Source organism: Penicillium odoratum, assembly GCF_028828045.1.
Source record: "Penicillium odoratum strain IBT 22623 chromosome Unknown utg000006l_segment0_segment0, whole genome shotgun sequence".
NCBI lineage: Eukaryota > Fungi > Ascomycota > Eurotiomycetes > Eurotiales > Aspergillaceae > Penicillium > Penicillium odoratum.
The window spans coordinates 1-11,923 of record NW_026643148.1 but is presented as its reverse complement, the minus strand read 5'-3'; the positions used below and the strand labels follow the sequence as shown (position 1 = coordinate 11,923).

Genomic DNA, 11,923 nt, shown 5'->3' with positions numbered 1-11,923 from the left:
CTATGATTTACTCTTCCAAAAGCCCCAGGACAATACCACTGAGAACTTAATCCCTGCTGCCAACCAAAGCACGGGCGAAATTTGCTGCGTCGCTTTAGTAACCCAACCTCCCACGATGGCTCCAATTAAAGTAAAGATGAAAGCCGCGAGGCGCCGATCCCGCTTTTCATTCCGCAGTATGAACAACTTCGGGTCCGACATCAGGTCACACAAAAGGCTAGTGATCACTACCGTGGGAATTTCATTGTATCCCAGAGCTCGACTCGCGACGATTTGGCCCGCAGACTGAAAGCTAAGGAGAACAATCGGCACCTCTGAGTCCCATTGTGTTGCAGTTTGCACCAGACCTGATTCCATGGCGCTAGAAACCACGCCAGCTTGTACCAGGGCAGCAGTTATCAGAATTAGGCTGGCCTGTATGAAGAAGGATAGCATCAAGCATCCTCGTCTGTGTGCTCCGATCCACTGGTTGAGCCGAGCAAAGAAAAATGCACCCAGTACAAAGCATCCGATGGATGTCAGTGAACGAGCCCAACCGTATGGGCGTGTATTCTGGTTGGATGTACCTAGTGCGAGGAAGATGGTGTTTCCTATGTCATAGCAGCTTATTAGAGTCCTTTTTCTACCATGGACGTGAAAAGAGGGAAACGGCTTCTCACCGGTTTGCATCGAGACGAAGGTAGCGTAGGCTGCTTGAATTAGATCTTTCATACTGGTAATGTAGATGAAGGATTGAAACCATTGTAAATTGTACTGTCCACCAGACCAGAGGTCAAGCAGCAGGTGAACAACAGCAAGTCAGCATTTCGTGAGACGACTTCTTCCTTCAAGAAGCGTGAAACTCCCGCCGTGCGACCTTTTTCTTGATCCATTGAAGTCATAGAAGTGAAGAATATTGTAGGACCTCCGTAGATTGGGGATAAACTGCTATTTCTTTCAACTTTCCAGGGCGAAAAGACTGAGGGAATGATGGACCTCAAAAATTGGAACTTATTCCTCTTCCCCTTTCACCTCGCCAAAGCAACAAGATGCAGGCCAAGAAGCCAAAAAGTCCAACCTGGCAAATCGATACGACAATCTACAGCTGAGTACTAGACATTCCCCACCTCCCAAAGGCTTTCCATCCTTGGGTGTAACCTAACAATCAACCTTGATACTTGTGGCTTACAGCGAGGGTTTTCCTCACCTCGATCCGGTGCCCAGAATTGCCAAGGATGATTCGAGATGAATTTTCACCATGCCGAGAATCTTGGCACCACTATATTCAGTTTCTTGATCCGTCAATCAGAGGAGATTGTGGCGCTGAAGCCCTAGATGATTCCGGGAACTCTCATTGTTGGATTTATTGTTCTGCGGTCTCGGAATGCATTGAAAAGTTGAAAAATCTGGAAGGAGGCGTGATAAGATAACAGGTATCGCGTATTCCGTGTGAATGGACTAAGATAAGGCGTAATCACGAGCAAGGGTGGCTTAAATGAGGGATATCTGTAGGCCACATAGCCTTTTCCTTTGGGGCGGGGGTTGCTGATCTCCCGAATGATGGTCCCGAGAAAGAAACTTCGCGACCAGGGGTGTTCTTGGCCGAGTAAGACGGATGCAATCAATTTTTAGCGTCCCGGAAGGCCGATTCTCTCCACTGGCTCTGTTTCCTGCACGGCCGGGGGCCGTAAGGTCTTGGCCAATCCCTCCCGATGCCGCTTTAATAAAGTGGCGTAGATTTGGTTTGATTACTGAGTATTGAGTATTAACCAGCTGAAGATGATTATTTCATTTAGTGTTCTGCTTTTGTTTTCCACACGAATGAGGTAAATGCGGTTATCGCATATGTTGGTCAGCCTTACTATATTGCAGCCACTGCAATAATTCATGCATGAAATTCTCCGTTGAGAAATCTCGCCTCGTCTCGTCTGGTAGATATAGTCTGCATGTTTTGTGGGTCTAGACCTCTCTTGGCCGTATCTTCACCAACCTCATATCAGTCCAATTAATTAATTCTGAATTCTGAAGTGCAGGACGATATGGATTTTTAATTCCGAGAAGGCTTCTGTACTTTGGTTTCGTGATCTTCACTCTCGGCTGAATTTCCTTCTGATGTCGAGATCTACCGAGTCCGGGTCTACGTGGGTGCCCACCGAAATTCGGCTAAATAATGGGCGGAGAAGATCAGGGGTACCTTACTTAAATCTTCGCTGTTTCACTGGGGTTTGCTGACGATCTGGTGAATAATACATGGTAGCCTGAAGATCGCAATGATTCATGGCCTATGAATCCTCTGTCTCCAGATTTCTTACTTGAGGGCTCATGATCTTCATATCCGTAAAGCTGAAGTATGCCAAGGACCTACCACAGGGCATGTGAAAACAAACGGGAAAGAAAATTGGCCCCGATAAGATGCATCTCGGCGCCCGTGGTTGAGGGGTTCTAAGACCACGAATGCGATCTTTTCATCCTATGGCCAGTCACAGGAGCCCGAGACGCGCCCCTAAACGCTACCTCATAACCTCCATGTCGTCTTCTGTCCCTCTGTTTGCCTATCACCACGCATACACAATCTCATTCGGCTCGGGCTTTCCCCAGCCGGACATTAGTTCTCTATGGAGAACTTGGCGCATCTCGCCTCGACATTGAGCGATAATCTTTGCAATTCCATATCTCGGCGCATCAACTGCCTTCTGCGGCTCTGATCCTGTGACCTCTACTAGCGCTGCAGGCGTACAACTTCGGAAACGGGAAATTGATGATAAACCTGGCTCTAATGAGCTACACACTCCGGCAAGGCGTAAATACCAACTTCGCCCCTGATTTTTATGCGGTCTGTGGTTTTTGAATGTCAGTTTCTGAAACCTGAAAGAAAGAACGCTGAGAAATGCAAAGCATTGCTCAAAATATGGGGGCAGACAGCCAAAGTGAATTTACTATCGGCATGAAATTTATCGGTCAAAGCGGGGAAGAAGAAATGGACACTTACTAACTTTGAGTTTCGCCGATGCTGCAGCTAGTCCATTTTGAGGAGGCTAAAGCAGTCGTTATATTGACTAGAATACGTAATTAAGTGGCGTGGCGTAGTAAGATACATATTGGAAGTCCCTACGTCGTGTCCAGTTCTTCAGCTTGACATGAAAAGTCGATGACAATGAAAGGTCTATCTTCAATAATGACTAACCTCACATCTGAGTCACACATTATTGGACTTACTAACGTGGGTCTATCTTCTAAAAGACGGAGAGATCTAAAATCATCGACCATTGATTCCCATCTGTGGAGAGAAGTGATGGGCGTACTGGATGCTTGTCGACAACCTTGGAAGATAAACTATTCCTTGGCGACCTTGGTAGGTAGAATACTAGTTGTACTTCAATTCAAGCAATCGGGAAATTTCCCAGCTGTCAAAAGCGGCAACAACGACATACAGAAAAATCCAACGTAAATATTCCGTAGTGTGAGTAAGAACCCACTATGCAAGTCAGAAAAGATGGCACACATGCATATGCATCAGCGCATACGACACCAAGCGACAAGAAATCGATCCCGAAGGAGGTGGGCCTAAGTATATTGAATTTGGCTAAATTCTGAAGGGTGCAGCTATCTTGTCAACCGCGTCACCCGCATGCGTTATCAAGGTCCCTGGCCCCTGGCATTCTGAATTCTGCAAAACGTGGCGATCAATATGTCCAAATTCAGCAGTCCCTCCGACTATCCGTGGCAATTGGGAATACCGGGTTTTGAGGTGCTGTGGAAACCTGTGGCCATTAAGGTCATCCGGATCGTGATTTCGAGTTGGTACGACCCAAGAACGAGCGATAAAGCATGTCGCGTCTTGGCGTACGGTGAGATGTTGCATTCCCAAGTATCAAGGCTTGCTAGTAGCCCGTGTAGTGAAGTTGGCCCCATTGATCTAGACACTATCGGACCCACCCTTCCCTCGTGGGATGGTCTTGTCCGAGCAGGGTGAGAGGTATAAAGATGCGGGTTCGCCTCGACTGTCATTTAGTCTGTCATGAAACAGTATTGTTCGATTATATCATATATATCATTATGACTATCACAATTACCGTCGAAAAGGATGGCTATTATGAGGTGAACGGCATGAGACAGGAGCCATCTGTCTCTCTCTACGTTATCCCCGCGGCATCCAAGCTACGAAGAATGCTCAAGGACAACAAGGAAATGATTGTGTGTCCTGGTGTTTATGATGGCCTTTCTGCTCGTATTGCCATGGAGCTGGGCTTCAAGGGCATGTATATGGTAAGGCATCTCTGTTCATCCGAATCAATCCATAGGAACTAATGTTTTCACAGACTGGGGCCGGAACTACAGCATCCCGCCTTGGAATGGCCGACCTTGGACTTGCTCAACTTCATGACATGAAGACCAATGCCGAAATGATTGCTAACCTCGACCCATTCGGAGCTCCTCTCATTGCAGACATGGACACCGGCTATGGAGGTATGTAACACAAGAAATAAAATTCAGAAATTCGAGCATTCAGCTGATTGACACACACAGGCCCATTGATGGTAGCCAAATCGGTTCAGCAATACATCCAAGCAGGTGTTGCAGGCTTCCACATCGAGGACCAGATCTCAAACAAGCGATGTGGTCATCTTGCTGGCAAGCGAGTAGTTGGTCTGGAAGAATACTTGACAAGGATTCGGGCCGCGAAGTTGACCAAGGACCGTCTGCACTCAGACATTGTGCTCATCGCCCGAACCGACGCGCTGCAACAACACGGATATGATGAGTGTATTACCCGCCTGAAAGCAGCCCGCGAGATCGGCGCCGATGTCGGTCTACTTGAGGGTTTCACTACCAGGGAACAAATGGAACAAGCCGTCCAAGATCTCGCTCCTTGGCCACTTCTGCTTAACATGGTTGAGAACGGAGCATCTCCCGTTGTGACGACAAAAGAGGCCGAGGAAATGGGATTCCGCATCATGATCTTTTCTTTTGCCTCGATTGTGCCTGCATACGCTGGAATTAGAGCGGCATTTTTACGTCTCAAGACAGAAGGTGTTGTCGGAACGCCGGAAGGACTGGGACCGAAGAAATTGTTCGAAGTATGTGGACTGATGGACGCTGTGAAGCTGGATACTGAGGCGGGAGGCGATGGTTTCGAAGACGGAGTCTAAGCGGGGATTTGTCGAATTCCCTGAGAGCTTGTAAGGCATAAGCGAACTAGACTTGATATCTCCACACGTCAACCATACTTTGTCGGTAAAAGTGGAGAGGAATCTTACTAGCGTAATTCGTTTCAATCAACGCCCAATGCTTCCTGATTTCCAAGGTATCAACGGCTGAATCAGCTCGAAAGAGCTCCTTTAACTATTTGGTTACCGGAAGGATATAGAAAAGACACATCTAACTTAATATACTGTGCAATGGCCTAGTGGGTTCATTCTACTACTAGTGAATACTGCCACTATCGGAACCGATATATTTCATCATATTTCTTTACCACCACTACAAACCACATTCACAGAGTAGCTTCGGTATTAACCAAGTAGATGAGCATACATCAGAGAAATCAAATCATGAGGTTAGCGCTCATCAGCAAACAATCCACGTCATTGGATTTTTTTGAGTTCATTAAGAAACACATCTCTTGTATTAGAATATCACCAGGGACTGGTCTAAATTATTAAATGGTGGCAAAGGTGTGAAGGTGACTCCAGGCAACTGTTTCCAGGCAACTGTTGGCATTCGACGGAGTTTGAACTGAACGGCAGAAGTAAACATTTCTGTCAACCCATCACTGCCGCACTCTGAATAAGAAGTAACTTTTATAAATCTCTAAATTCAATGAAGTCAGTTTTTGTTGATAGATCAACTCAATTTTGGTACTGACTATTGAGGAAATTTTCTTTCGCCATGCTCTCAACCCTACCGTTGATTCCCCCCCCCCCCCACCCCAATCGTCCTTTCAAGTTTTGAATACTTTGTCACCAAAAGCTATGCAGTTCACAAAGCGATCCAGATACCGTCAAATTAATGAAAGAAACAGGCAGATTGAGTCAAATAGATGATCTAACTTTTCCCCAAAGATGATTTCCTAGTTTTCCCAAACATGCTTTATGCTCTTTTCACCAGTCTTTTCAATACAGAATTGGCGTACTTGCGAATTCGCTATTCGAGATACTGTTTCATTATATGAGTCTACATACAATGATAAGACCAGCAACATCCACTCTCTCACCTTTCAGGGTCCACACACATTCCTTCGGCTTTTCTTCAGTTCATGTCTTGGCCACTTACAGCAAAATCGGCATGGACTTCTTCGCTTCCCTCTGCAGCATTCCATTTACGATCGTATGTATCACGGCTTGTTTAGGGACACGTCTGCACGCAGACAATACAGTGGTTGATTTAGGTTAAGCAACATATCAAGGATATTATAAAAGAGCCTCGGGTCTGAACATATTCCTAGGGTAAGTGGCCTATTACCTACTAGACCAGAGAGAATCTCCAGAGCACTGATCCATCCCTCCTTTTTACCAGAATTCGATATGCGACCCCTCCGGCGGGACAATTGCGATGGAAAGCTCCACAGCCTCCTGCTGTGAACCGGACCACCATCATTCCTGCAAACGATCAGCCACCACTTTTCTCTCATCGGGTGCCGCACAGCTTCCTGAGGTCTATGGGCTCAACTCAGACTTAGGTGATGAGGATTGCTTATTTTTGAACGTCTACGCGTCACCAAGTGCGCGAGATCTCCCTGTTCTTGTCTGGCTCCGTAATTTGATATCCCTCTACAGATTTCTATAGGGTTCTGATTCGAGACGCCTGTAATGAGGTGTGAATCAGATGGCGGGGGCTATGGTCTCTCTGGGGCGGTTTATGACCCAAGCGAATGGATCAATACTATTGACAATGGGTTTATCTCAGTCATAATTCAGTATAGATTAGGCGCATATGGTTTCCTTTCTTCTGCAGATGTGGCAAAGTATGGCCAAACAAACGTTGGTGTTGTAGTTCAGAGGTATCTTTATTATCTTATTCAGAGGGAAACATGAGGCTATATATACAAAGGGAAGATCAAGTTGATTAAAAATCAATTTGATTCTTCGTATACATACTTCGGGATTAATTTCCGATGGTTCGGCTTGGTTCCTGATCTGCACCAGCCTCGTATCACAACATGGATCTCTTGCCTAGGCCACTGTCCTGGCGTCATTGGTGGTCAGAGTCTTGCCTTGCACTGCTGAGTGAGCGTCACACTCAATGCCCGTCATTCTAAATTCAGTATTTGCCCGGTAGACAGCATTCTGGCGGGCTGTGCTCTGGAGACGTTCCCAGGGATGACTTGCCGCCAATCCCGACTTCGACAACATCGGATACACCACTCGACCTCTGCATCAATTGGCCATGGCGAGAGGGCAGTCAGCGTCGACAACGTATAACATCTTGTCTTGCGAAAGGTACCTCATAATTGGTGAATGTCCTTATTCTTTCCGCTAAACGAGCTTTATCCGCCGAACGACTATTACCTTTCGACCTCTAACGGGCAGTCATCTGCGCAAGAACTTTTTCGCTTCTTCACCATGGGTCTGTAGTCAATCGTTCGTCTACCGCCCGTCTACCGCCCGGCCTTTGTGATGGCATGGATATCTATAGCAGCGGATACCCGTCCCCGCACTCAGCAAAACTTGTGATTGAAACGGGATGAGCTCCGAGACTTGACGAAAATTCCAGTGCAAACAGAAATTCTCGACAACTTCGATGATCATATCAAGCCCAATGCGCCAGACGATACTCGTCCGACCCGGGCGACCGATTTCCGAGTGCGACCGCTCTTGAAGGAACATAAGCGCGGCGAGCCAACAAGCCCAAGTGTGGGTAACAAAAAGGCCAGCATCTGATGGGAAGCCATGCAGTGCAGTCTGCATGCTCGGCTACTCTAAAAGCCGACTATCGGCGTACCAAGCCAACTTCAAAAAAGTGCTGAGCAACATGCTCACGAAGGGCTTGAGATGCATACCGCCACGGTTGTCTGGCTCAAATCAGTGCCATGGCCGGACTTGGTCTTGTGGGAGATGGCTCTTGGGAGATAATTTGTGGAAGTGGGCTCGTGGGCGTTGGTTTTGGTTTTGTGGACTCGGTCTTGTGGGAGTCGATTCGTGGGAGTGATTCGTAGGAGTTGCTTGCTTCATGGGAGTTGGTCTGTGGGAGTGGGAGTGAAGTCGACCAGGAGTTGAGTGGCAAACAGCATCGTCTGCTCGGAAAAAACTTCATGGCCATTTCAATCGGCCGCAGCTGTCAAATTGGTCAAGAAAAGAGGTCCGAAGAGATCTTATAAAGTTGACTAGAGCGAGCATTGGTGTGAGTCGAAAGTTGGAGAACGGCAGAGCCACGCCAAAGCATGGTCTGTATTGTCAACCGAGCATCACCAGAACAAGCCCAGCATTAGGCACTCGAGCATGAAGAGTTGTGAATGAGATCTTCTCTGGCAAGGCCACTGTCATGTGCGAACCAACTCCGCGGGACGTCGCGTAAACAATACTGCACCCGCGTCTGGGACGACCTTACCGCCTTTGCCGTCGCGTTGGATCAAAAGCAACTTCCCCTTGCCAAACACTGGTGGACGGAAACGTCAGTGCCAACCTTTCTCGCTTTGGAGACACCAGGCTGAATTCCATCCATGAGGGCGTGAGCGCCGTCATCGTTCTGCATCCTTGCTCGACAAGTAGCTCAGCTGGCGAATGTTGAATCTTCTTGCAAACCCTGTCTACAATGCTGCGCGACCGACTTCTACCGATCTCCACGGACACTCTGCAGTATTCGAGTGAAAGTGCATTGTAGCCTGTCATCCACTCAGCCTTTGCGATGACATGCTAGTGGACGCCGTTCTTGTGCTTGATTCAAAGTGATGCGATCGAGACAAGGCGAAAGCTGAAACTTCAGTAGAGTTTCAACACAGGGAATCACTTCATTCAGAGAACCTTGATGGATTGACACTATTCATGGGCTGATTGGACTTGACTACCAAGCGGCGCGGATGAAAGCGCGTTCGCTGGTACTTGATGTTCTGTCAGTGGACGATTGTGTCCCAATGCGAGTGACATGAGGCCCACAGTGCAGTCTGCGAGCTCGGCAACTCTGGCCCGACTGACAGAGCAATCGACGAAGCGCCACCGCCGGTGTATTACTTCATCTGGTCGGTCTCACACGGCTCTTCAGTCTTCAAGCACATCGAAAAGCTTTCCTACTTTATCATATCAGTAGTCATTGTGAGGTCTGGGAGATCTCATCAAGGGTGCATTCGCATTGCGCCGTCTCTCGAAGTATCGATCAAATCACGGTCATGCTCGAGTGGTCCAAAATCAAATGGGTCTCTCGAGATTCTTGTCGGTTGCTGACCCGAATGCCACCTTGTTTTCCTTCAAAACATTCGCTGCTATCACGTGACACGCGGCCACGGCCCCGATGCTGCTGAAGAGAAATCGATTTGAGCTTCCAAAAATCCATGCCCATTTTATTGGCGAATCGAAAAATACAGAAATCCGTGTACTCGGTGAAATCAATTTCACCCATCACTCCGACAGGTGTGAGAATCTATGAAGAGGAAGCCATGACCGTGTCGGGCCGACATTTTGAATTGCCAATGGCAGAACAAAGAACGGCTCTTGCACATTGGTGCTTGACATCTAGCTCAGTTCCTTGTCACTCAGGCACAACAGTGAGAGTTGCGCTAGGATGGTGTGGTGCGAGATGCAAGGTCGGTGTCTCTCTACGCTGCATTGTCCTGTCGAGTCCCTGTGACATCTGCGCCGTCGCGTACATGCCTGCACGGCTGCCTGAAATTCATCTTTGCTCGCTTCGGGCCCTCCCCAGCGCGCTTGTTTGCTCTTCCAAGCACAGCAAGCTCTGCTGACTTTGTCCTAGGGAATGCCATCGTGCTGATCGCGGGTGATGGGTCATGACACGACGCTTCTCCGGCCACCTCATCAAATATATATCTCAGCTACCGCGCAGTCATGTGTCTTATCAGATGAGCAGCTATGCGTCGCTGTGCAGCTGACCACAACGCATGAAACCCACAGGGCTTTGACTTGCCTACTTAGGCGCATTTTATGTTCTGCGTGAAATGCTGAATGACGAAGGATGACTGGGCTCTTTCGTAGATTCCCAGGTGCTCTCATTTAATCAAGAAGAGTGCAAACTCAAACCCAAGACCAGGTTGCTCTTCAAACGGGACAGACTAGAGGGCGTCGGATGCAGGACTCATTCTGCTTCTTGCCCGATGCTTTTTCATTCGCTTACACAGTTGCCCGGATAAGACCTCGATGATGTATACTTCTCGTAGACTGATGACTGCTTCCGGTGAGACATGTGCACTATACCATGCTGTTCGATGGTCGTACTATGGTAGCCTCATCAGGGTGCGGGGCAGGGGACGCTCGCAATGGACGTGTACAGTGTCATTTCATCGGATTAACGGCTAACGCACAGTATCTGACTTAATATGGAACTTACATTTGTGACCGTGGTGCTGAGCATTCGCTTCATATTTGTATCATACTTGGTCGACTTCGAATTGACTTAATCCGATCTGTTTCATGATATTGCGCAGTCGTACTTGAAGAGACCGGTGTAGACTTCATTGGTCATGTTTTTGTGAGGCCACTAGAGAGATACAAGTCACGCGTGCGACTTTGATGTCATAGCATCTATAGTGCAAAAGGGAACGTGTTGTTTATTTATTAGAAGAAAGATGTGCGGCTACAATATATATATAACAAGAAGTGTTGTAGTTCAAAGGAAGATTGATTGTCTTATTGTTTATTTGAGAGGGAAAAATAAGGCTATATATACAACGAGAAGATCAACTTGATTTCCAATCAACTTGACTCTTCGTGAACATACTTCGGGATTGATTCCGATGGTTCGGCTTGGTTCCTGATCTGCACCAGCCTCATATCACAACAAGAAGCTTAAGCCAACTGGTTTCTTGGTGTAGATACTTCCGAGTTAATGACATGATCTAGCTTTCTTTTTGGTACATAATGACCAGCCGTATGCCACGACTCTATTTTCTGTCACGAAGGACTTGACAACGGCTGTTGGCCTGAGAAAAATACAGTGATGTGGGTGGGGTCTTTTCCCGAGTCGGACGAAGTGTGGGCGAAGGGTGACACACCGCCTGAGCGACACCGTTTGTGCCTTGAGACATTCAAAAGATTCTGGTTTTCGATCGGCCATGCCTGTATTAATAAATAGTGTGATGACCATGTATCTAAATTTTGATACAATGTCCATGCTAGAGACGCAGCATAGACAATTATCAGGTTTAGACTTGTAGCCATTGGGCGCCCCTTGACCACTCAGTATTAGAGGCTCACTGAATGCGAAACCTAGCATCGGCTCAAGTCCGGCTCACGGTGTCAATGATCGATGTGTGTTGTCCAGGACAGGTCAAAGTAAGAGCCGTAGTACTGCAGTCAATGTGGCATGGCTACAGTACACTCAGTGGAAATATTTTGAGTGGGCGATGGCTTGGACCCTGAAAATCCGTCATCAACAAATGAGGCGCGTTGATGCAGACATCCTTGGAACACAGCATGATCGTCGGCCTCTGTTTTAAATCAACAGCCAATGCTGAAGTTCAGATGATGGTGATAAAAGTGCACGCTGTCGCAATCGAGCGATGATCGCTACTCATCGCTTTCAACCGTTGAAAGTACGGTCGCTGAGACAATTGCTTTCTACGATTGCACATATGTACATAAATCGATAGCTAAGCACGTCCTTACTAGTTATTACTTCGTGGTGACCAGCAAGATACAAAGGGCCAATGCTAATGCAGCCGTGCACCTGGGCAGAAGTTGCCTCTTATCCCAAAGATGAACAGCTGCTTGATTATCCTCGAAATATCCCTTTAGAGCTAGTTGTTCCCTCGCAAAGCATTTTCCAGTTGTCGCGTTTC

At 47.4% G+C, this 11,923-nt stretch overlaps 2 protein-coding genes across 2 annotated transcripts; one reads left to right on the top strand and one right to left on the bottom strand.

Annotated features, from left to right (window-relative positions):
* On the bottom strand, positions 1-881 carry N7520_008477 (YoaK family protein; the record flags this gene model as incomplete). The annotated part of the gene is made up of 3 exons (XM_057142411.1): positions 1-590; positions 660-689; positions 740-881. The coding sequence occupies 3 exons, from the start codon at positions 879-881 to the stop codon at positions 1-3; spliced, it is 762 nt and encodes a 253-aa protein (XP_056991699.1).
* A 3,154-nt stretch (positions 882-4,035) lies between these two features.
* Positions 4,036-5,129, top strand: N7520_008476 (isocitrate lyase/PEP mutase family protein; the record flags this gene model as incomplete). Its single annotated transcript, XM_057142410.1, has 3 exons — positions 4,036-4,245; positions 4,299-4,446; positions 4,507-5,129. 3 exons carry the CDS (start codon positions 4,036-4,038, stop codon positions 5,127-5,129), a joined length of 981 nt encoding a protein of 326 aa, XP_056991698.1.
* Between the last annotated feature and the right edge of the window lie 6,794 nt (positions 5,130-11,923).